Here is a 24,014-nt window from a genome sequence, read left to right as displayed (position 1 = left end):
AGAGATATTCAGTCACATTTCTGTGTTTGTGTGCCTGCCCACAGTTAGAATCAGTAACAGTAATGAAACATGTGCAGAAACCAGGGACGTGTTAGAACGCATGCACCTGTTGTGCCCATTTGGCTCAAGGTTTTTAATGCGGGCACCGAGACAAGCCCCTTCTTTTTTGTTACAGATGAGTGGAGATAAACATTCCGTAATGCCAAAAGTGTTTTGAGCTGCTTTGCAGGTCTTTCATTTATTTGTTTGCGGAGGCTAATGCTCCCCCCCCCCCCCCCCTCCCACGGGAATAATCCTGTGAGTGTTATGGCAAGTTAAGAGTGTCTTAAGAGCATTCAATTATAACTTTTCACATAACGGTCAGTTAAAAAGAGACGAAGGCATGATGATGGACACACACACACACACGCACACACACGCACAGGTGCAGAAATGAACGACACTCACTGGGACAGGCAACACGCGCCGCCAACGAGCTTTGTGGTCCGCAGGCCAGTTTGAATGTACAGTGGAGAGGATTAAACGAGCAAACGCTGGGCCACTTAAGCTCGTTAAGAATCAAGCTGAGCTCCCGGGTCTCTGCAGATCTCACACATCGCTCTGCCTCTCTGTCTCCATCTCCCAGCTGTTTACCTCTGCAAAAGAACAATGCAAAACAAAGCCCGTCTGGAGCTGGCAGACTATGAAGCGGTAAGTGAGAGAGGTTCTTTAAAGCCAGGGTTCCCTTCTCCACATATCTGTTCTGCTTTCAGCTCCCAGGGTTTATCTCTTGCTTTTTGTTCATACTGACGCTCACAATCATCATTTGTAACTTTCCTTTCACCGGGGCTATTAAACGCACCAAAGGGTTTGTTATCCGCAGGGTTTATTCTCTTTTGTATGTGAGCAGGGATCATTTAAAACTGGTATCCAGCTGTGCACTGTACACATCATGCTCAGTAAACATAATCAGCCCACATCCCTCCAAAAGCTCGTTTTTTTTTAACCCCTCAACTGTTGTTTGTTTCACTTGCAGGAGAGCCTAGCAAGGCTACAGAGAGCTTTCGCCAGGAAATGGGAGTTCATTTTTATGCAAGCAGAAGCACAAGCGAAGTAGGTTTCTATAAGAAGCGCACATGCACCGAGTGAGTCCTCGTACACCCTCATACCGACATGATGGAATTTAGTGGTTTACTACAACGTCGATGGGACACCAGCACACAACTTGGAAGATGAGCTGCACATTAAGCACGAGAAAATGCATCATGTGTGTGTTGGAAGTACAGTTCTGAACTCACCCTTTTGCTCCTCAGAGTGGATAAGAAAAGAGACAAAATTGAGAGGAAAATTCTCGACAGTCAGGAAAGAGCCTTTTGGGACGTGCACCGACCAGTGGTGAGTGAAAACGCCGACGTCGGCGCCATTGTCACCTTTGCTGTTAGCAATATAATTGCTGTTATTATCAATATCATTGGAAATGTTCAGCCAAAGAGGAGAATGACTTCACACCAATCAATCTCCCCCAGACACACTCTACACTAAAAAGGACACACTGCAGATTAAGAAACATGATTTACGCCCTCTGGGTTGCTTGAATCTATTCAACACGTCTCACCTGCATCAAACTGTGTGAAAAAACGACGAAAACACTGTTATTTAGACATCAGGTGCAGATGAATAGAGAAAAGAGGGGAACAAACTGCGAACCCTCCGTCATCTATTCCTCTGCCACACACATGAAATGCCACATCAATAACTGTCACAACACATCAGCTTCACTGCTGCTCTTTACCTTGTTCATACACACTTGCTTGGCATTAACATTTATTTCCCCCCCGAGGCTACAGGGTCTCCGCTGCTCCACTTCTCCGAGAGCCGCTCCTCCATGCTTAATTGGGAAATTAAAGTTGAATTTATGCATCCTTGGAGCGACATAATCAATATTAATTCCGATTTCACAGTGACGGTGTCAAGCGACTTCGTTCCGTTCTTCGGGAAGAGACCTAGATTAGATCACTTGTTCAGTCAGCCAGAGATTGCACGCTATTTCCCGCTGGTTTGCTTGTTTTGCTAGAATTGGCCCATTTCATGTTTAATTAACCAGCAATCCGACACATTGTTCCGGAGACTTCTGAGAATTCCTTAACGGCCCCCGCTCAGCATATCGGATTTCGTTCGCCTTAAACCCATCGTTCACGCTGGCCAAATTGAACCTTCGCCTTTTTGCGTTCTCGTGCCGGAGGGCGAAGAATACACAGCTGAATTTGTAATGATTGAATTTAAGTTGGATTAACAGAATTTTATGACTTTTTTAAAATGATTTTCTCTGCACTGCTTTCACAGCCTGGATGTGTGAACACGACGGAAGTCGACATAAAGAAGTCATCCAGAATGAAAAACCCCCACAAAACCAGAAAGGTACCGCACCCCCCCCCCCCGCCCCCTTTCCCTCCCTCTCTAATGATACACCTTTCTGCTCAGGTTGATAACGCTGAATCACATTAACAGACATACTGTTCCTTGTGGTGTTCTATCACTGGCTCTCGTTCTGTTTCATGTGTATGTGTTTTTTTTTTTGTCATCTCAGTCCGTGTACGGGCTGCAGAATGATATTCGGACCCACAGCCCGACCCACACCCCCGCCCCCGAGGCCAAGGAGCCTAGTGAAGAAGAACTGCAAGAACAGGTCAGACCTGGCGGAGGCATCCTCTCCTTGCAAAATGGGATCTTTAAACATTTGTCCACAGAGTCAATGCTAGCACTCAAATTGCATGTTTTGTTTTGTTCTGTAACTTTAGTTACATTACACATTTTAATAAGAATGTGACACGTGCACAACTACGTTTCCAAGAGTACAAAGTTCCAACTGCAACATGAAAAGTAAAATAATGAAAATATCTGGATATCATATACTTAGCTCTTGTGAATATGACTTCATGGAGACGGATGCATGCTGATTGTTTCCTGTTGTGGTTTCAGATCACCTATTGGCAATTGCAATTAGACAGGCATCGACTGAAAATGTCCAAAGTGGCAGAGAGGTGAGCGATGTCCTTTTGTGTCTTTGTTCAGTTTAGCCATCGATCTGTTTATTGAGCTTTTAAACAACCGAACATGCCGTTGAACTGAGCGCTCCGGTGACCTCGGGGAGGCCCGAACGAGGCCTCGATTTCACTACTTCCTTCCATTCATTAAAGATTCAAATAAGACAATCCCTCACAAGAAGGTACAGTACGATAATGTAGATAGACATAAGCCCACTGGGGATCCCGATTGCTGTCATTAATTAATATGCATTTGTTTTTTTTTCCCCCTTAAAAAACACAAAAAGTTTGCTGGCCTACACAGAGCAGTACATCGAATACGACCCCTTCCTCACGCCTTCGGATCCATCAAACCCCTGGATCTCAGACGACGCCACACTCTGGGAGCTTGAGGCCAGGTGGGTGCACGTCTACGTTGGATCACGCGTTGAGTGACCTGACGCACGGAGGCGTGTTTTTTGTCGCGTTCATGTGTTTGTGGTGTGTCCTTCGTCAGCAAGGAGCCGGGCCAGCAGAGGGTGAAGCGGTGGGCTTTTGGCATCGACGAGGTTCTCAAAGATCCGGTGGGAAGAGAGCAGTTCCTCAAGTTCCTGGAGTCTGAGTTCAGCTCGGAGAACCTCAGGTACTCAGGCAACCCGAAATAGTCACGTGATCTTGTCGTAGATCCCTTGGAGGCTTGTCCTGACCTTGAAGCTTCAATCAAGGCTTTTGACTAGAAATATGTATTAATTAGAGTTTGGCTCACACTCAAATGACAAAGCATGTTTTTCTCTGCTGATTCAATAACACATAGTGCCCCTCTTCACTGTTTTACTCCAGTGTGTAAATCAATACATTACGTCATCAGGTTTTTTATTAGACTGTAGTCTATAATAATTCCTCCTATTTGCATGTACAGTATACTTGCAAAGCAACCAGTAACTTCAGCTGTGAAATAAATGAAGTGAGAAGTGCATTTGTCTCTGAAATAACATGAATAAAGTAGTAGTATCGCAAAGTAGATAAGCTCAGGTAATCTAATGTAGTTAATACACTTACAAAGCGCTGCCTGTCAAATAGCGGGTAAGATAGCAGGATCCAGTCATGTTTTTTTCGTAATTGGAATTCCGGACCTTGGCTTCATCATTAATGCACAAGCTGTGGAGGCTTCAACACACACTGACACACAACTTGAATGTTCACGTTTCGCTGTGTGTAACATGGCGCTCATGCTTCTACGGTTACAATAACAACTGAACACTGATTTTCTGTGGCTCTCTGATCGTGACCGACATGATCAATAACACACACTCACATTTTATTTATTTTGACCGTTTGCACAGATAATCGTAGGAAGGTAACAACTGTGTGTCGTTTTTTTTACCGGGGGGTCTCGCTTCTTCCAATCTCTGTGAGAGGTGAGCTACAGTGAGATGGTCAGGTACAGCCAGGTTGGTGCAGCATTCGGAATGAGAGTGCAGCACGGTAGCGTGTTTCCACGCTAAAACAGGTGGGACGGGATGTTGTGTTAATTTGCTTCATTCACCGTCACAGGAACACCGCATTGAATCAAAGACGCAGATGTAAACGGCTTAATATGACAGGAGCGACCGCTGTGCTGCACGGCTCCACTGCTCCCTCCGATGGTTCACGTCTGCATTGTTTCCTGCCCAGAGCTCATAACGTGCTCACTTTAAATGGAATCGTAATCTAATGTCTGTGATTTAACTCTCTTATAATTGAACAGATGTATCACTAACCCGAAAACACACTGCTACCAATGGACACATTGTGAACCCTACATTTTATGAATTGAACTTGAGCCAGTTTTTCAGATGACTTTCACTTCTCACTGTGCATTTATTTCTCGTCCGTGTTGACGAGATCAAACCGATTGGATAAGAAATGAATCAGGGCTCTTCCAAGGAATTATCTAAATACAACACAACATGTTTGAATCAAAACCGGTTGTACACGGCTTACAACACTGCCGCTTCATCGTTGACCTTGGCTCCGTATAGGTTCTGGCTGGCGGTCCAAGAGCTAAAGAAGCGTCCCATCAGAGAAGTCCCAACCCGGGTTCAGGAGATCTGGCAGGAGTTTCTGGCGCCCGGAGCGCCGAGCGCCATCAACGTGGACTCCAAGAGCTACGGCAAAACCACCCAGAACGTCAAAGACCCGGGACGCTACGCCTTCGAGGACGCACAGGTTGAAATGATGCAAACTGCTTAAATCGAATTTCACGGCTCATTTCGGTTCTGTAGGGAACCGTTTTTCCTTTTGAGCGGGACGTTAATTTGAAACTGCATTTTACAACTGAGAGAACGGTAGCGTTGCATCGCAGCCAATTTCAATTCAGCCAAACGTGCCCCTGGACCTTCGGTAAATTGCTTTCGCATTACTCTGTCTGTCTACAACAGGAACACATCTACAAGTTGATGAAGAGTGATTCCTACAGCCGATTCATCCGCTCCAGTGCCTACCAGGAGTTACTACAGGCCAAGAAGAAGGTGACAAAAAACATGACTCAAAACATTGGATGAAAATCTTACTGTGAAAAAAGCCTATAAGACGTCTTCAGTGATGCTGAAACCTGTCTCCTCCCAGCACTGCCTGCCTTTTCGATGTCTGTGAATTCACATTTTCAGGCCGTTCCCAGGATCCATTCACACATGTAAATATAGCTGCTGTGGCACTCATCTTTAGGGACATGTTCTGCTAAAGGTTTAATGTAATTCCACTCAGTAACACGGATCTTTTTGACTACTAAAAGGCACAACACCATAGTGGATTTGTACTATCATCAGCAACCCACCGGTTTTGGGTTTCCGTTCCTTTACGGAGGAGGTTTGGTCTCCGCTGCTGCAAAACACAAACTGCGCTCTATTGAGCTAAAGTCCTTAAAATGACGTGCAAATTACGTTTGTGTACCAACAACATCGCTTAATGCAGGATCAAGGAAATGTCTCTTACTCCACTGTACTGCAAAGTATGTCTGGAGTTGCGAAAAGGTGCAAACCGGGTCAAACAAGTCAAACAAAATGGCACCTGCTCCAGCAGACAGAGTGAGTGCAACATACTAACAGAGCCTGCTGCAGCTCGGCATGCCGGAGGTTGGGTTTAATAGAGGAACCGCTATGAACACCAGAGCCACGGAGGCTGTCAAAACGTGATGGATAGTTCTGAATTGCGCACCAGTATACACAGTTTATGTTCCAAAACCCGCCTCACACACTTTCACTGCTCGCCCTAACGGCTGGTGTTTGTCATGCAAACGCGGTAACGTGGCACAAGATGACTGTTCTAATAGCTTGATAATGACAATGTAAGCATGCTATTATTTTTACATGGAACCCTGGATGCGCTGCTCAGTAAATGAACTTCACTCAACCTGCGCTTGTTTTTGTCCCCACAGAAAAGTAAGAACTTGTTCTGAAAGGCTTTCGCTTCCAGGTAACGTCCAATACACACAAGTAAAATCACACTGTACACTGTCAGGTTTTTATTGTCAGTGATGCTGCAAATTATTGTCGGTTTTACACACAGAATGCATGGCTGCTCGTACTGTTATTCAACCAGAGAAGACGTGTTTGTTCTCTCTCACTCTCATTTACATATCGCCCTCGTTCCCTTTTTCAACGTCTCTCTGTTCTGTACTTTTTTTTTTTTACTCTTCTCCAATCCCAGTGGAAACCCCCGAGCATCCAAGAGACGGAGCCGTCATGTGCCATCATGCTAAAAATCAACGCCATCTCTCTCTCTCTCTGGGACATTGAGAGGAGGGGGGGGGGGGGATCATCTCATCTCTCCGTCATCATCGTCTGTCCATCTGCTCCAGGCTCAGTCGGGCGACGAGCCGGACCGCCTGTCCGTCTGTTGTCCACCGGATGTTGCATGTCCATGGAGAGGATTTTCCTTCCTCGCTTCTCTTACGGTACCCGATATATTTCCAGTATTCTTAGAAAGGAGGCACTGCCGGAAAACTGCGAGGACTTGAGGCTGACAGACTTGCGGGAAGACAAATGCCATTGAAGAATTCAAATTCAGTGTTCCAGTTCTTTCTATTGTAACTGCTGGAGCGAAGGACCCTCTCTCACTTCCATCTGAAACAAATGATGTCAGAGAGAGAAAAAAAGGAAAAAACAAACAAAATGACAGCTTAAACTGATTAATCTAACCAATGTCTCCGCTTTACATGATCTGGGGTCACAGATTATTTGTCACACTATGGGATGTGTTGTGCAGAATTAATAAACAATATATATATATATGTATATATATACATATATATATATATATATATGTATATATATACATATATATATATATATATATATATATTATGATTATTATGATTATTTATTGTGCATATATTTTGCTTTGCATTATTTTACTGCATTACAATAATTAGCACACATGGTTTTCATCGCACTTGTAAAGTTATATTCGAAACTACAAAAATACTGTCTCCTGTCTTATGTAGAACATTATTCTTTGTTTGATCTCCTGCATTTATTTTTATACCATATTTAAAAACACCTTTACTCAATTGTATTATTAAAGTTGCCCCTATGTCTGTTACAATTTGCTTGGTTTGGATTTTTTTTGAAAGACGTTAAACAAACTAAGTGCAACTTAAGTATGGTTTAATTTTGTGGAGTTAGAAGAATCAAATAAGCGCTTGAATAATGCACTTTGTGTTTTGGCCACTAGAGGGTATCAAATTATTTCCCACTGCAGGAATCTGCATCCTCTCAGCAGCCAGTTCCTCCTCCACAAAGATCAGCAAAATGCACCACGGTGCTCTGCTGACAAATGAACTCTTGTAAATGCAAGCGTCCTCATCCTCTGAGGGGTGTTGTTCAGACTGCACCCACGTGAGGATTTTTCGCAGGGCCTGTTGATGTTTCAGCTCTTTGATGGCAGAGGTCAGCTCAGCAAGAGCCACAAAACAGACAAACATTTTTGTCTCAGTAGCGCAGAGGAATTTGAATTGTGGCATTTTTTTAAAAAGTATTCCGTTAGTCTGCCTGGTTACATAAATACAACGGTTTATGGATTGGAGATTATGGGTTATAATTTGATGCATTGCCAATGAGCGAGGATAATTTATGGCTATTGGTGGAAAAATGTCATTCTATCCTAAAAAAATGTAACTCTATAAATCAAACACAGGGGAATGAGTAAATACAACTCACAATGGGAAAAAAGAAACAAGACGAAGAAAAAGCTATCTTAGTTTCATATATCACCGATGGATAGATTACAAAAAAATATATATCACTAGGCAGAGAGAAAAAGACAGCTTTAAAGAAAACCTCTGATTCCCACAATGACCAATAGGATAAACCCTCCCAGTTTTGAGGAGGGAAGGGGGTGGTGGGGATTGAAACCAAGGCAGGTCTTACAGTGAGTCAAACACTTTCAAAGTCAGACCACAGACAGTCTCCGCAGCACTAAGATATGGGCTTTCTGTGGAGGAGATCCGGAGATTCTTTCTAAAAGGTATAGTTAAAAAAACCTAGGAAGAAACAGTTTAGAGAGAAAGAGAAACGACTTGTCCAGGAAGATGGAGCACTGATCGAGTCCACAATTTAAAAAAAAACAACTTTATTTGCTAGAGAAGAAAAAGGAGCAAGGATAAGCCTCAGGATACCACAGATTATGTTGCCATGGAAACCTGGAAGCGGACGCAAGGACCACTGAAGGTGGACATCTTCCCTTGACTTGTATCCTCGACAAGTTACTGTAGCGACCCTGTGGTGAGAGGTACATAACCCGCACTTTACGCTGCACTGCTAACAACCTATCCAGCTCTCTAACACTTCATCGTTCAACAACGTTACCAGTTACAGGAACTGTCTGAGGGTATTTGCAAATGTCCATTATCATCAAATATACAACGCGCCGATTACTAATGAGTGCCCTGTCATTCGAGAAAGCGAACGTCTAAATTACATTAAAACGGCTGAATCTACGTATAGAATTTATTTTTTGCTGCGCGTGTGTTGAAACAGTGGCCTCTGTAGCCTAGATCAGTGAGCCCTGGTTCAATATGTCACACCCAGAGGCTCCGAACAAGCCGACGCAGTGAGCCTGAATGACTCGGTAGTATTTCTGCCAGCAGCGGAAAGGATTTGATTCCCACTGGGGGGGGGGGCACCCATTGTAGTAAAATGCACGCCATTCGAGGTACCGTAAGGTGTTGTGGATAAAAGTGTCGGCTAAATGACTGTAATCAGTGGCTGGAGGTTCCAGGGAGTTAGTGTTGTGAGTGAGAGAATTAGTGAGTGATGGTGACGGTGTGCTGTACTTACCACCGCAGAGAGAGATAAAGAGTCAGTTTAGTTTTTAGGGTGAATACAAAAATAAGTGAATTGAGATGTACTGATGTTAATGTAAACAGTTCATTTGTTACTTTATTATCTTTCTCTTTGTTTGTGTCTTTTTTCTCATTTTTTCTCATCTGTGTATTTGTGTGTACTTATGTTTATCCAAATTGTAGTGTGAACACATATGTGTGTGTGTGTGTGTGTGTGTGTGTGTGTGCGTGCGGTGAATGGAAGGAGTTTGCCTTCTGATCCTTCTTACAGCTCCGGTGACTGTACCACCGCGTACAGTCCGCTCTGATGTCACCGAGGATTTACCCCACAGACACATTATTCTTTCTTTAGCAACAGAAAGCCTCTGAAGATAGCTAAACTGGTACTTGATGGAAGTCTAAACACGTGACAATCTCAAAAAGCAAAGAGTAGGCTGCATTTTGCTAGTGTTTTTTTTTTAATAGAGCAAAAAAACCTTAAAGGAGTCATATTAAATCCCTTAACAGGCTGTGGTCGGCTGGTACACCAGCCATCACAATCTCATGCTGAGCAACTAAAGGCTGAACAAGAACATATTTTTAAATGGAATGGCAAAGCCATAAAAAAAATGTTTTGGCTCAGATATTAAATTTGCAAACATATATATCAAAATGACCCGGAAAAGTGAACTAAGAATATGTGAGATAGCGTGACATACGGCCATTTTTATCAACCTTTACGATGCTAAATACCATACTTTTATTTGTTTATCAATTTCTTATGTTCAAAGAGGAGGGTGGTTGATGAGACGGCACCAACCAAAGCGGCCATGCGGTTGCTGCTTGTTCCAGAACCCGGGCGTAAAAACAGGGCCTACCGGGTTAACCCTGCTAGCCTGCACGGGTAGCACCACGCGCTGCTGACAGCCGTGTGGAGGCACCAGATACGCCCGAAATGTAGAATGTAGAATATTCAAACAATATTCTTCAGGAAAAAAAAACCTGCAAAAGAGCAGAGTCCTTTAAGGTGTTTAAACAAACTTTAAGTGCGGATGGAAGGTGGTGTTAATCACTGCAGCTAAGTAGTGTCATCCCGATGTGAAATGTGAAACCCTGTAATATCGTAGCATCTCTAATTGCCTCTCATCCTCGACTAAAGCACTTAATGTTGCAGAGGGACGGAAGGAGGTGCACTACATTCTTGCCAGTACTTGGAAAGCATTATATATGGGCTGCTAGTCATTATCAAGACGGATTGTGGTGACAAACGGCAGCCCAAACGGCCTAAAGCGGCCTCCTGGCAATATTGGCATTAGAAACATTTACAGAGAAAAAGCCCCTAAATGGACCCCTGCCTCCCCCCTCAAACTGTTAATGAGCCAACAGCCGAGCGTCTTTTGGGAAAAACGAATCCGCAAATGCAGATAATGACATGGTTCCTCTTTGTAATTGGCTCCAAGTGAAAACATTTCATTTACCTCTCTTTGCCTCTTTATATCCTGTGTGTGTGTGTGTGTTTGAGTTCTGTCTGCGTGTGCGTGTGTGTGTGTGTGTGTGTGTGCACAACTGTGTGGTCACGTAGCCTGTGTGTTGGCGTGTGCGTGTGTTCAGCTACCCTTGTGTGATTGAGGTTTGAGCTGCACGGTGAATTAAATGCAGTTCTACTGTAATTAACTGCACTTACCAGTCTGTGTATGAGACTTTCTGACGCACCAATAATTGAGGCATCAGGTTTTGTTTGTTTTAACCTGCCTTTGAAGACATGTCGGGAAGATGTTTCACAGGGTTTAGAGGAAGTACGTCTGTGTGCACAAATTTGAAAGTATTCAAATGGATTATTGTTTCTTTCTTCATTCGTTTGAGAGGTAAAAAATGGGAAATATCGAAATGTGTTACATCTAGACTGGAAATGTTCTCTAATTTAGTCTCTCTCTGACTCCCGGAAAAAATAGACCCATTGTTTTCCAGTCTGAGAACATTACCGTGTTATTATAATTCCATTCTGAAAAACAACACAAAACAAGTTCCCACTGATGATAATAGTTGTTTTCAAAAAGGCCTGTATCTCGCTCAGCAGTCTCCCCTGGTATTTGTTTCTGGTATTTGTAATTTCATTAGAGGTCTGAATGTTGGAGCGAAGCTCGGCCACAGTTCACTGAAACATATCCCCCAAAGTATTTGTGGTTCGGCTCGAACATAAAGCTGTGTTTGGGGACAATATCACTGTTCATCAGACGGAAAGGTCTGGTTCTCTTCTGCCTCGGCACTGACGCACACAATCACAGCCTTCTGTCACGGGGACTCTGTGGTTGATTTGTCCTGTGCATCAAGTAGCGACTCACAGATGGCCGGAGAGAGAGAGAGAGAGAGAGGGAATAAATAAATAGACAAACAGCTTGTGAAGAGCGATAAACAGTTGCATGAGGGGGCTGCACACTGTGCATGAAGCCCTGCTCGTGCTGCTTTTGTTTCCCAGTAGGTCATCGGTCCCAAACCCCAGCGTCTCTTCAGCTCCTTCCCTTTTCATCTCCTGACCCAAACCACTAAACACCTCAGGGTCCCCCCCCCCCCCCCCCCCGCGCCCGCCCGAAGCCCACGAATACCCCCAAAACCGCAATTTGTCTCGCATCACAGATTGATTGGGATTGCTTAGCAGAGCCGACACCATCGTACTGTGTGGCTCACCGGAGCCAAAAGGGTGCCTCTTTAAACTATGGACAGCGGGAGGACAGGGAAATGGGGGGGGCGGGGGGGGGACAAGAGGCTGCACGCAGAGTCGGAGCCTGTCCATTTAAATACAAAGTCAGCAGGGATGACAAGCGGCAGCTTACAAATGAGCCTGTGTTAAACACGGAGGGCAGATCACTGGAAGATGGAGTGGGCTCGTCCCTCCCCGATGGAGGAGTTGGCGAGGGACCCGGTGAGAGTCTTTGTTTCAGGTATTACTAACCCGAGGTCGGGCGTGCGTGGGCGTGTGTGCTTAGTTTGCGTGCGCATGTAAAAACGTGTGCCTGCAAAAAAGAAGCCAATATCCCAGCTGCAGTTTCCGTCTTGATTTGGATAGTTTGGAAAATTAAAACCACGTATAAAGCAATAGAGACACTGGCTCCATCGTTGCATCCCGCATCCAGCTGCTAGCAGCACATTGGACCAAAGCGGGCCACTGCGGACCAAAAATGCACTACTGGAATGCTCTAATGTTTTTGTATTTGTGCATGTTTTTCTTTAGTAGCAAATGGGCTACAACTGCTTTTTGTTGTATAGCCCTGTGTTGCTTTACGACTTTATGAATAAATGATCGGGTTTTACTCGTAACAGTAATACAGAAAACAAACATCCAAAAACAAAAGATTAGAATTTCACAAGAAAGCGTAACAAAGTCAGGTGTCTGTCTAACTTGAATACAATATATATCTATATCTTTATATATATATATACACAGTAAATAATGAAATCTGGTTAGATCTGCCAGATGGACAAACAGCTGCAGTCCAGCTTACGTTAGGTGCTGCCGGGATATAAGAGCTGCCATCAGCACAAGGTGCAGCCTAGAAAAAACAAGGCAATTTTCTTTTTGTATTTTGTCACTTTAATTAGTGTCAGCGTGAGTTGCGGGTCCATCGAAAATCAGGAAAGGGAACGTACGAAGGTGCACAGCAAAGAAGATACTGTGAAAAGGAGCAGCCAATGGCCTTCAGGAAATTTGGTTCGTGGTCAGAATTTCTGACTTGATGTCATGCGACGCTTGTCAAGAGCAACATCTGCTGAAAAGATGCTCGAAGTGATGGTCAAAAATGTGCTGGCGCAAATTCTGACAGCATGCACAAGGACAAAAAAAAAAAACTCCATCCCGAATGTTAGAGCAGCCATTTATCCAAAGCATATCCTCCTTCGTTTTACATTATGGTGATTACGGCCTCTCTCCGGGTCATTCTCAGTTCAGTCCGCTGCACAGTACATCACCAAAGGATGGAAGAGTGGACTCCCAACGGGTATCCGTTAGAGTTCCCCAAACTCTTCCCCTAATAACATGCAGATGGGCCTCACTAATGCCTGTTTACATATCTGCCGCATAGTTCATGACTAAAGTAAGCAAAGCCCTAATTATTTTACCCGGCGACGAGACCAATAAAATCAACTTCCCCTTCTCATAATGGGTGTTTAAGTGTATCCTTTGATGACAGGACTGTGTTTATTTTTGGAAGAGTTGCGTAGCCGAGAGGAAAGCAAATAGAGGTAATGACAGAGAGATGTTGACAAATGGGGGACCTGGTGATGGATTAATTTCCTCAATGATGCCTTGAAGGCTGGAGTGCAAAGGTGGTTCAAACACAAATACAGATTCACACTATTGCAGAGATGATTAGAAACACTGATACCGTGTTTGCAATTGTAAGATCATCACGTATCATCACATTGGCCCCGAATTGGGAAACGCAACGCCTAGTAACGCGCCTCTCTCTTTTCCCAGAATGCTGTGGAGAATAACAATCCCAGTCATACTGGCTGGGGTGCTCTGCATCACCGCCGAGAACAAAAAGCACCGGCCCCAGGGATCCATCCCGTCCCCGCACAAGACCAAAGGGAACTTGTCCACGGTGCGTCACCACCGGCTACTGCAGCAGAGGCCGGAGGTGCTGGCCTCCAGCCGGGAGGCCTTGGTGGTGACGGAGCGCCGGTACCTCCGCAGGGACTGGTGCAAGACCCAACCCCTGCGTCAGACAATCAGCGAGGAGGGCTGCCGCAGCCGCACCGTGGTCAACCGATTCTGCTACGGCCAGTGCAACTCCTTCTACATCCCCCGGCACTCGGGCCCCAACTCGGGCGAGGGCCAGAGCCGAGGCCGAGCCGTGGGCTCCGGGAGGAAAGGCCACAGCAAGGCGCAGGAGCCGTTCCAGTCCTGCTCCTTCTGCAGGCCGCACCGCGTCACCCAGCTCACCGTGCAGCTGGACTGCCCGGACCTGCAGCCCCCGTTCAGACACCGCAAGGTGCAGAGGGTCAAACAGTGCCGCTGCACGTCTGTGGACGTGAGCGGCCACGGGAAGCTGTGAAGGGGGGGAGGGGGGGGGGGACTAAGAAAGGACGCACCGATCCGTCAGAGGCAGACATTCACATAGTTCGGCAAAAGCAAGGATTGGCTCCGCAGTTGATTTTTCTGCATTGTGTTCAAACGATGAAATGATAAAAAAAACACAAAACTATTATTGCTAAACAAAGGCTCAACCTTGATTTAATCAGAGACTATCAGCCATGCTGGCAGGATGATGCTGCTGAAAGAGACTGATTTAATTGTCCTCAATAGACTATTTCTACATTTGTCATTTGATTCCTTTGTGATGAAGTGCCTCGGAGTTTTAAAACTACAAAACAAAGTGAACTGCTGATAATGAAGCCTTTTAAAGCAATTTCAAACTGTGTAACATTATGTTAATAATAATGTTTTCATGCAAGTGGATCTACAGTAATTACAGAGTTTAACGCAATATTTTAACCTGTAGGAGATGGTGTTTTACAAGTCTTCATTTGTACTTCTATTATGTCCCAAATGATACACAAGCTGCAAATGAAACCATTTTAAGAAACATAAAGACAGCAATGACCAGTGGCATCCGCCTGCTTGGACTCGAGCCTGGCTGTATACTGTACGTTTGCCACAAATATATTAGCCAGTAGGAAAAAAATACTGCAGCATGTGTAATGGAGGTAGAAGGCAATATACACAGTATATATAAAGTACCAGTCAAAAGTTTAGACACGTTTTCTCATTCAATTCAATGAGATAGTGTGTCCAAACTTTTGACTGATACAGTAATACTGTATATATATATATACATATATATATATATATATATATATTTTATGAATGTGTGCAAGTATATATGTGAAAAGTATATTAAATCTATTTCATACAAAACAGTGGTGTTTCGAGTGCATGTAGTTCTGTGCCACTATCAATTTCAGAAACAGCAGATTTTTTAAAATTTAAAAATGTATGTCATTTATTTTATTCAATAAATATATTTTTTCATGACAAAGGTATTCAATCACAAAACAATGTTGGTACTGCACATGCACATCACATGGTCCTATCGCCTCATTTGCATATTGGAATTCACACAGACACACACTGCATTGTTTTTTTTTGCCTCACATTAAGTATTTTGACGACACTGCAGAGTAAACAATTTTAGGTCTGCACCAGGTCATACTTATAGGTATGCACGTCCTTTATGGATGAAAAGAATTTCACTATAATATAGGAGCTGCTACAGAAATCGCAAGGTTCTACATTACTATTATGGATCTCAAAGTTGTCATTTGTGAAACTGATTTCTCCTTTAACATTTAACATTTAATTTCAGGTGATACGTCTACGAAAGTAAGAATTCGATCTCCAGCACTGATTGGACCCCTCCACTGCGCGATAAGGCACTTTCAGTCTGGCAAGTGATCCATGCCGACCGTGTAGAAATGTTACAATTTTCTGTGGAGGTATAAAAGAAGAAGGGCTCAATTCTTACTATAAACTAGGCTTTGGAATTGCGCTTAAAGAAAGCAGGCAACATATGGCTTGTACGGTTGGATGTAGTGTTGCTCAACCTTTCAGACTCCACCGTGCATTGGATACACTCGGCTCAAGGATCGCTTTTAGTGGCAAAGTTTCATTTCATTATGCAAGAGCTATGAAAGGGTAGCTGAGAAGTGAATTCCTCATTCCACTTTTAAACAATAAAATGTCCACATTGAACAAACTCACAAAAAACCAAAAGGTCTAAATTGATTGAAAACAAACCGCGGAAGCAGATAAACGCCGTCAAAATGAGTAACGTCAGATTGTACAGACAGTGCTTGTGCAACGGGCTGGGTGATGATCATTTTCCATTCTTTGCTTCAGATCTTCTGACCCAGTTTTGCTTTCTGTGGAATAAAAAAACAGACAAGAGTTATTAGCAGCCGGCAGCTCTGGCACTCATGAGTGTTGTTTCTTCAACACCCTGTCAAGTGTTTGGAAGGAGAAGACGATTTGCACTGAGAGAAAAACAACCAAAAAAAAGGAAGATGGCTGCACTACCTGAGCTTCATAAACAAAACTCCAGGTACAGCAAAACCATAACTGTGGTAATAAGTGTAAAAGAACGTACGATTCCAGTGGCATGTTTTGGTTTCACGTTGTAGGACGCCTTCTCCTTGGCCTGTTTGAAGCACTCCTCCGCCAATTTGACCCTAAAGAGATCAATCAATTATAAACATCGGTCAACCATTGAAGACGTCAAAAGCAAAAAAGAAGAACCGGACACGTTCATTTAAACTGATTGCTGAAATTCACAATTTCACCACAAAAAAGGTAAATGCAGTAGAAGAAAGACGCGGCTCGGTTCATACGGACTGCAGTCGTCGAGGTATTTTGTAAATTTGACATATGTGGACTCAACGGTCTTTGTTTGTCAAAGTGCCAGCGCTTTTACTTTGAAATGACTCGCTCGCATAGTTTAGCCGGCAGCGTCTCATTTGTGCTTTAAAAAGACAAATTATCAGCATGTTGTCATTGAGTGAGGCACAAGCTATACAAAGAGACATGCGTCTTGCTCACTCGTTACTTGGGCACTCTGTGTTGCCAGAGTTGCATGTCCAAACAGGTAAGGATTAATATCTGAGGTTCTGCTGGAGTCCAACAGCAAAACCCACAGAGAGAGTTGCCTCTAGCAAAGGGCAAAGAGGTTGTTTTTTTTTTTATTCTTTCTACTGAACAAGCAAAGCTTGTGACATTTTGCTCCTCTTACAAATACATATCCCAATTCAATCTTCATTTGGCATAATGGACCAATTTGCTCTTTGTTGACATATGCAGCAGTATCTTCATATTCATCAAACCACTGGAAGCTATCTGGATGCTGCATGTGTTCTTTTCATTACTGGGGTGAGGACAAAGATTCGGGTCATTTAACCTCTTTTCCCTTCATGAATTTGAATGAATCTGATAGGATCTTCAGTGAACACAATGTACTGCAAGGTTATTATTGGTTGAGGTACTTTTGCATAAGGAAGGAACATGCGTGTGTCTGTGATGACCTTTTGAAAAAGTGAAATAGAGACTGAAAAGACGTTAGTATCTGAGCAGGGTTTGATTTTAGGACACTGAACAATGAAAAACGGAAAATGTCATCAAAATCTCACCGTTCCTGTAACATCAGCTTATTCTGCTTCTTCCACTGGTCTTTGAAGTCAGTGGAAAACTCGTGCCAAATAGAGAAGAAGGTGTTGGGAGAGACCTCCTTCTCTCCTGCCTTGGGTTTGACCGAGAACGACACGCTCAGCTCCAAAAAGCTGAGGGCCGAGAAGAAATACAGGACTTCAAGACAAAACTCCTACAACATTTGACCAGAAGTTCAGAAACTTGGATGAGCTAAAAAAATTAGCAAAATATGAATCTTGAAATAATATGCTTTTTTTTCTCCAGAGATTTAATATTAGAGTTACATAAAAAAAACAACAACAACAATACAGTGCATTTCAGAGGAGGACAATGAGGAATTTCTCCAAATGAACTCATTGTGTTTCTGTTCCAGCAGATTAAATTGCAGGACTGAAATAAGTGCTTTGTCACTCATTGAACCTGGTGTGAAGAAGCGTCTCTGCATGTGTGTGCACATAGAAACATACTGTCCTGATCAGGGGGTGAGGAAAGAGAAGAAGGAAAAAAAACGAGACAAAGGCATGTTCGGCAAGCGGGGGGGGGGGGGGGGGGGGGGGGGGAAGCGTGCAGATTCCCGGGGGGGGGTGGGGGTGACACGCGTTCAAGTGTTATGCGTGGAGGCCGTTGGAGGCAGTGGATCAATACGGAGGACAGGTTGGGGTCTCTTTGTTTGGAGTGTGCTATAGGAACACATTCCTAGCCAGCGGTAACAGAAGCCTGGAGCCAAGGCTGTCTCCTCTCGCTCCGCTTAGATAAACAACGCAGACACAGCGCACGCGGGGGCCTCCCGTCTACCGGGGGGGGGCCACGGCGTGATCGCCTGCACCTCCCCACCGTTACCGAAGGGACCAGAGACCCTGAATATTGACAAAGAGGTGTTATTATATCTCTTTTCTGGGAGACTGGTCGTCGCTTGGAAAAAGATCAAAACAATAACCTGCGAATAGGAACCGAAGAGACTGCATTTCTTTTCCAGGTGAAGAAGCTGTAGGAAAATGTTTGATGGAAAAAAAGAAAAAAAGAAAGAAAGAACATCTTACATCTTATGAGTGTCTGCCAGCTGCTTCTCTTGTGTTTCCAGTTCGATTGTGGCTGCAAAAGGCGACAGGTTTTAAATGAGAGCAGTGCAGGAGTAAATACAGGATTACATCTGGATTAGGACCCATTCAGGACTTCCTGTTCAATCAGAAAGTACATCCTTCACCCACGATGCAACTTGTGTATGAGGAGGATTCCGCATGTCACCATTACTTAAATCAACAGTCATCTCCAAGGTCAGTGCTGTGCCACCGGGTTATTAAGTGTTGGATGGTCTGCTGTTGCACAACTGACAAATGAGAGCTGCAGTTTTTGCAGGACAAGTGCTCCTTTGTGCATGGTTACTTCCAAAGGAGACAGATGACCCTTCATGTGTGTGTGTGTGTGGGTGTGTGTAAGAGGTGTAATTGAGGAAAAGAGAGAAAGCCGTGAGTTGGACTACATGGTGCCCATTAGGACATATTTCCAGCTGGGCCACAGCGTTTATCTCTGTGGTCCATCAGGATCATTTTGACTATATTACAAATGATGATGTAAGAGAACAGCAGTGAAATGTGACAGCTTCAGTCAAGGAAAGGCTGGAGGATACTACTTATCGAATTTCAGACCCATGCTGATTCTTCAATTCATCATAGTAGAGTCAATCCAGCTGTTTATTTTTTGTTTAATTATTTTGCTGGTCTTTATCTTAAAGCTAAAGTTAGACATCACTCTCCCCCCCCGCCCTCCCCATGACATCAATTATCTTTAAACTGATGGTGCCTTTAGACTGTCAGACAATCAGAAATAACCTACGGCCTCCTCATGGCTCTCAAAGACGGACCTGATAGTAGATGGGACAGAGAATTTGTCCTGGCACAAATGTGTGTTCTGCTCTTATCCCCGAAATATATCTGGTTGCTGCGTTTAATTGAAGCCAGAGACACATCTAAGGCCCTCAGACAAACCCTTTGAGCCCCGGCTGTGTACTTCACCATTCCACAGCGCTGAATGACTCTGTGACCCCCCCCCCCCGATCGGGTCTCTCTCTGCGGACGGCTCATCGACAAATGGTGACAAATTGACAAATAACATGATGCTAAAAGCAGCGCAATACCAGAACTGGGCCTCTGTCCTTTCAGGAAAACCGTTTAAGATTCTACTCAAAGAGCCGGAAAGAATCAAGTAAGATAGAGAGATGAGATTTTCCAATAGTTATTCACTAGAAATTCAATTTGATGAATTGTGTTCTTATATAAGAAAATGTGGCTGTGGTGGATATAGAATTCAGATATTAACTTAAGCATGTTCAAAGGCTTAACCCTAACCCTAATGAATCAGCTTCAGAAGAAGCTTGATCTTTAATCTTAATCTGGCAAATTAAGAGTGTGATTCGAAGCTCTGCAAGGGGTTTGAGACAAAACTACTCCAGTAGTTCATTTCCAATTTTCAAGAATCTTATTTTCAATTATCTCTTCTGTTATCGTTTTGTGTGGTCAGACTAAGCTACAGATACAAGATCATGTGAATGCAATGTCCGACGTGACACCCCCACATGCATTTCCACGCGCCCGTCATGAGGTGGTACCCGACGCAGCAGAGTTGTAGTCAGTAGAAAAGGGAAGGGGAGTGTTTAAAATGAGTCTTACTACTCTTTTTGTCCGTCAGAAATGGATGATCACATGGCTAGTCACGGTGACTCCCATCAAAGGCCTGTGTGCATGAGAATTTGTGAACCCAGCGCGGAAAATCGAGCTAGACCAAACAGCCCGAGCTCCAACAAGTCCGCTCCCACTGTTATCCTGCGGCCGGTTTCATGGTCAGAAAACAAACAAAAGCGGTTTCAAACTGTGGAGCCAGAAACCGTTTAACCCCCGGGCTTTTTAGAAATTACAGAAACAACAGAAAAATAAGACGCTTAGGCCCGTTGTTCTTTTTCTCGCCGCCGCAGCGGAGGAACCCCAAGAATCTCGTCTGGAGCCTCCCCGAGTCACGTGGTCCACGGCGCGTTGCTTACACTCTGCTCTCAGAGGAAAAAACCTGGTCGTTTGCATCAAAGAGAGGGCTCCCGCGTTTCTCTCAGACGGCACGGAGGGGAAAAGGAAGGGGTTGGAAATGGGTGAGAGACGCTTTCATCTGCAGACTTCCTTTCAAAGTGGACAGTGAGCATTACCGCGGGAAGGCCATATGCTACGTATTACACCCTCATCTGAATACAAAAAAGTAGCCCGGCGAGAAGGACTGAGAGACGGCTCCTTCACATAGATTGGTCACAGACAACTGAGCGTAGGGGGAAGGTCAAAGCCAACGCCGCACAAAGAGTGACTTGTTATGTTAAAACAAGCATAACAAACTCAGCGCTACACCTTTGAAGTAGACCACAAAATCCCGATATCGTTGGCGATGTCAGATTGTGGAGGAGAAAAAGAAAGAAAAAAAAAAACAGCATGTCTGTGTGACATCTGGTGGACATGGGGGATAACAGCGACTACATTTTCACGAGATTTAATTGGAGACGTTTTTAAGAGCCAAGATAGAACACTTAGCCTGCTTTAGATGTTAAAAGGCTTTTTTGGTGGTGATTGTGGTCAGTGTGTCAGCCTCCTTGGTCCAGAAGGAAATATCTCAGCAAGTACAGGATGCATTGCCAGGAAATGTCGCAGAAGATGGATCCTGTCTCAACAGCTATTAAATAGAAAATATTCCAGTTCCCTTCAGGGTGCACGTGATGATCCTCTGATTTTTCCTAAAGCAGACATTTGGGGCAATGTATAATTGGTCCAATGCATTGGCTTATGGCCAAATATATACTATGTTGTCCCACATTATCAATAGATTTGTGCAATGCCGCTTTAAAGTCTCAAGTTCAACATTTTGACCGACGGCATCTTGGAATTTTGCAACCAGAATTGACATCAGACGGTACAACAAGGTAAGAATTTTTTTTTTTTGATTCAACCGACCCAGTTGCAATTAACTTCCACGAACAGAAGACTAAAGACCAGATAACACAGCATAGTGACCAAGTCATTCCCAAGGAGGTCACACGCTCAGGCAGCTTTACTCCAAATGGTACCGTCAATTCACCTAATGAACGTCTCGCCCCATTGATAAAGACTTTGTAATTGTTTACAGTTAAAGAAAGAGTTAAAGAAGTCTTAAGTAGGCTGATTTTCTTGTAGACATCTCTACGATCTGGCTTCATTTTCAGCAACCACCATTGGACGTCTTTCTCTGAAGGTTTAATTGATTTCCTAATCGAATTGAAGGAGTGATGAGAAGAGCGCTTCTAATTTCCTCTGATGCAATTAAAAGAAACAAGTTATTGATACAGAAAAGCAAAATGGAAGACAAAAACTGAAGGATAAATAATCACATTACATATCATGACTTCAAAAGGAAGTGAATGAATCAAAATCAAAAAGTTGGTTTTATTCAAATCACTCTGCAGTCAATTTAACAGGTTCATCTTTGACCATCCTGAGTTTCGTTTTGAGGCAGAGCAAAGTTTAATTTTTTATCAAGATAAAAGCGAAAGCTAACAAACGCAGTCATAACTCTTCAAAGCAGATACTTGAAACAATAGCTTTGAGTTATTCAATACACTAAACAGAAGTCCCATTACACCCATGAAATAATTGGTATTTTATCCACGTAACCATGAACCAGAAGGTATTAAGAAGACATTTTTTTCCCATGTCCCATTGATATAATTTTCATGTAAACCCTGTGCCTATAATGCGACGTATGTGGTTATTCTAACCCCAACCCCAATCCTATCTAAATCTAACCAAGTACCTTTGTTTCCTAAACCTGACCAAGTTGTTTATTGTTGGGATTAATTCTAAGGTTATTTTTGGCAAAAAGGGGAACTATGGTGCCCATGTTCATGGCAGTGAAGGAGAGGCACTTAACGTAACGGTGTGGTCAATGGATTTAGTACAGCAATGGAGGTTTATGGCACAGATCGCTTACATAAATCCGCTTTGGCTACACAGACTGCACTTGTTTTGATTTTCCTTTTCATGGGAATTATGTCAAGAAAACAAATATAAAACAGGAAATCCTTTAATGAGATGAAAGGCTTATCCATCATCAGCTTCATTGGATTTGAAAAACAGGCTCACCTTGGCCAAGAAATTCCTCCATCTTGCCCTTAAAGGGTTGCAGAATGTCTTCAGAGGAACATTTGCAAACTTTCTCCGTCTGAGCTGCGCATGCTGAAACGAGAGATGACCACAATGAGAGGGCAACGTAATCTTTCAGCGCATCAATACGTTATCCAGCTTTTGTTTTTGTGATTGCAAACTCGGTCGGAACTGGGCTAGTGGTAATTCATAGACCATATGGGGCCTCAACCGAGAAAAAAAGGTACACAGGGGCGCGTTCCCTCCGCTGTGTTGCTCGCTGATGTCCTGCGGCCCAGCCGAGGCCATTTTTTTTTTTTTTCTTGCTCCGCCTACTTATCGGACCCTCCTCTCTGGGAACGGCCATCAAAGCCCACGTCTGTTAGAGCGCTCAGCCCGGCTCTGCTGGGGGCTGCAGGGGTCCGCAGGTACGCCACGTGACGATGAATTGAACACAAGGCCACCGCCGCTCGGGTCACAGCGGACGCCGAAGTCCGTTTCCCCCCCCCCGCCGTGCAAGCAACTCGGCCTTTATGAAACGCAAATAATGAACAGCCTAAAGAATCATTACGGCAGAGGAAAAACAATATTTCAGACGCGTGATCGGTTTAGCAGCAAAGATCCATAAAATAGGAAAGCTGGTTTGGGAAATCCGGCTTCAAGCTCACATCAACATGTACATACTGATAGGCCTGCGTATGGATACACAGTCTGTTCTCTTTTTACCACCTCTAGGCACTTCACTCCTTGGAAGGGATTGTGAGTGCTGAGTTACTTGAGACGGAGTAATGAAGGGAAGCCTCGTTCATTAAGACTCCCTACAGTCAACCAATGAGTTTGACATGTCAAGCATAATCCGATTCCCACAGTTCTTTCTGACGTCTTGATAACTCGTTCATTTCATAAGCCTCTTTTATACAGTATTTTATCCAAGACATGATGCCCCGACATCAAGCCTTGCTGTGTTTCACTTCATTGAAAGATGACATTATTGTAGTCATAGTTTAACAGACCACACGACTTACTCTTTGGCCAGAGAAAACCCACAAAAAACATTTTGTTGACCACATCGGTCCACTCATGAATCCTAATTTACGACGGCCCTTGGTAGAGCGCACGGGATGCACGGGGGACATACGGGAACATTCTCTCTGAGCCTGTCTTTACAGTCTCCTCGCTGTGAGTCGGCGGTTTGCAGCTCGCGGGGCGAAGCCCGAGCTCTTCCACATCGGCGAGTAGCTGCCGAACCTTTGATAGTGCGCACCAATTACCTGACCTTGCCCTCGCTATATTTTGATCTCCATTTCACGAGGACAGTAAAGGCACGCCGAGTCCAACGGGAGTCTACATCTGACAAGTCACATCTGCTTCTT

At 44.0% G+C, this 24,014-nt stretch overlaps 3 protein-coding genes across 7 annotated transcripts in view; 2 read left to right on the top strand and 1 right to left on the bottom strand.

Annotated features, from left to right (window-relative positions):
- Positions 1-7,289, top strand: part of rgs7a (regulator of G protein signaling 7a) — a 40,947-nt gene extending 33,658 nt beyond the window's left edge. For 2 of the 3 annotated variants that reach the window (XM_037464814.2, XM_037464815.2), the window contains exons 7-18: positions 626-690; positions 1,016-1,092; positions 1,293-1,374; positions 2,323-2,397; positions 2,567-2,665; positions 2,959-3,020; positions 3,311-3,421; positions 3,520-3,645; positions 5,024-5,210; positions 5,423-5,512; positions 6,418-6,455; positions 6,690-7,289. In XM_037464814.2, coding sequence (XP_037320711.1) covers positions 626-690; positions 1,016-1,092; positions 1,293-1,374; positions 2,323-2,397; positions 2,567-2,665; positions 2,959-3,020; positions 3,311-3,421; positions 3,520-3,645; positions 5,024-5,210; positions 5,423-5,512; positions 6,418-6,438 — 995 coding nt within the window. In that variant the 3' untranslated portion in view covers positions 6,439-6,455; positions 6,690-7,289. The remainder of the gene's footprint in view (positions 1-625; positions 691-1,015; positions 1,093-1,292; positions 1,375-2,322; positions 2,398-2,566; positions 2,666-2,958; positions 3,021-3,310; positions 3,422-3,519; positions 3,646-5,023; positions 5,211-5,422; positions 5,513-6,417; positions 6,456-6,689) is intronic. The other variant, XM_037464816.2, reaches the window with a different exon arrangement.
- A 6-nt stretch (positions 7,290-7,295) lies between these two features.
- grem2a (gremlin 2, DAN family BMP antagonist a) lies at positions 7,296-14,816 on the top strand. Its single transcript, XM_037464817.2, has 2 exons — positions 7,296-8,771; positions 13,775-14,816. The coding sequence occupies exon 2, from the start codon at positions 13,776-13,778 to the stop codon at positions 14,352-14,354; it is 579 nt and encodes a 192-aa protein (XP_037320714.1). The 5' UTR covers positions 7,296-8,771; position 13,775; the 3' UTR covers positions 14,355-14,816.
- Positions 14,817-15,439: 623 nt separating this feature from the next.
- Positions 15,440-24,014, bottom strand: part of fmn2a (formin 2a) — a 30,671-nt gene continuing 22,096 nt past the window's right edge. For 2 of the 3 annotated variants that reach the window (XM_037464812.2, XM_062566743.1), the window contains exons 14-18: positions 22,642-22,734; positions 18,538-18,589; positions 17,479-17,628; positions 16,446-16,527; positions 15,440-16,221 (exon numbers count right to left, since the gene is read on the bottom strand). In XM_037464812.2, coding sequence (XP_037320709.2) covers positions 16,195-16,221; positions 16,446-16,527; positions 17,479-17,628; positions 18,538-18,589; positions 22,642-22,734 — 404 coding nt within the window. In that variant the 3' untranslated portion in view covers positions 15,440-16,194. Of the gene's footprint in view, positions 16,222-16,445; positions 16,528-17,478; positions 17,629-18,537; positions 18,590-22,641; positions 22,735-24,014 lie in introns of those variants that run through there. The other variant, XM_062566744.1, reaches the window with a different exon arrangement.

The sequence above is a fragment of the Pungitius pungitius genome, chromosome 13 (assembly GCF_949316345.1).
Source record: "Pungitius pungitius chromosome 13, fPunPun2.1, whole genome shotgun sequence".
Taxonomy (NCBI): Eukaryota; Metazoa; Chordata; class Actinopteri; order Perciformes; family Gasterosteidae; genus Pungitius; species Pungitius pungitius.
The sequence above is the reverse complement of the archived record's forward strand: the minus strand, read 5'-3'. Positions and strand labels throughout refer to the sequence as shown.

What these genes read in the sequence shown, in the direction of transcription:
- grem2a (XM_037464817.2), top strand. Translation starts at nt 13,776, where the DNA reads ATGCTGTGGAGAATAACAATCCCAGTCATACTGGCTGGGGTGCTCTGC.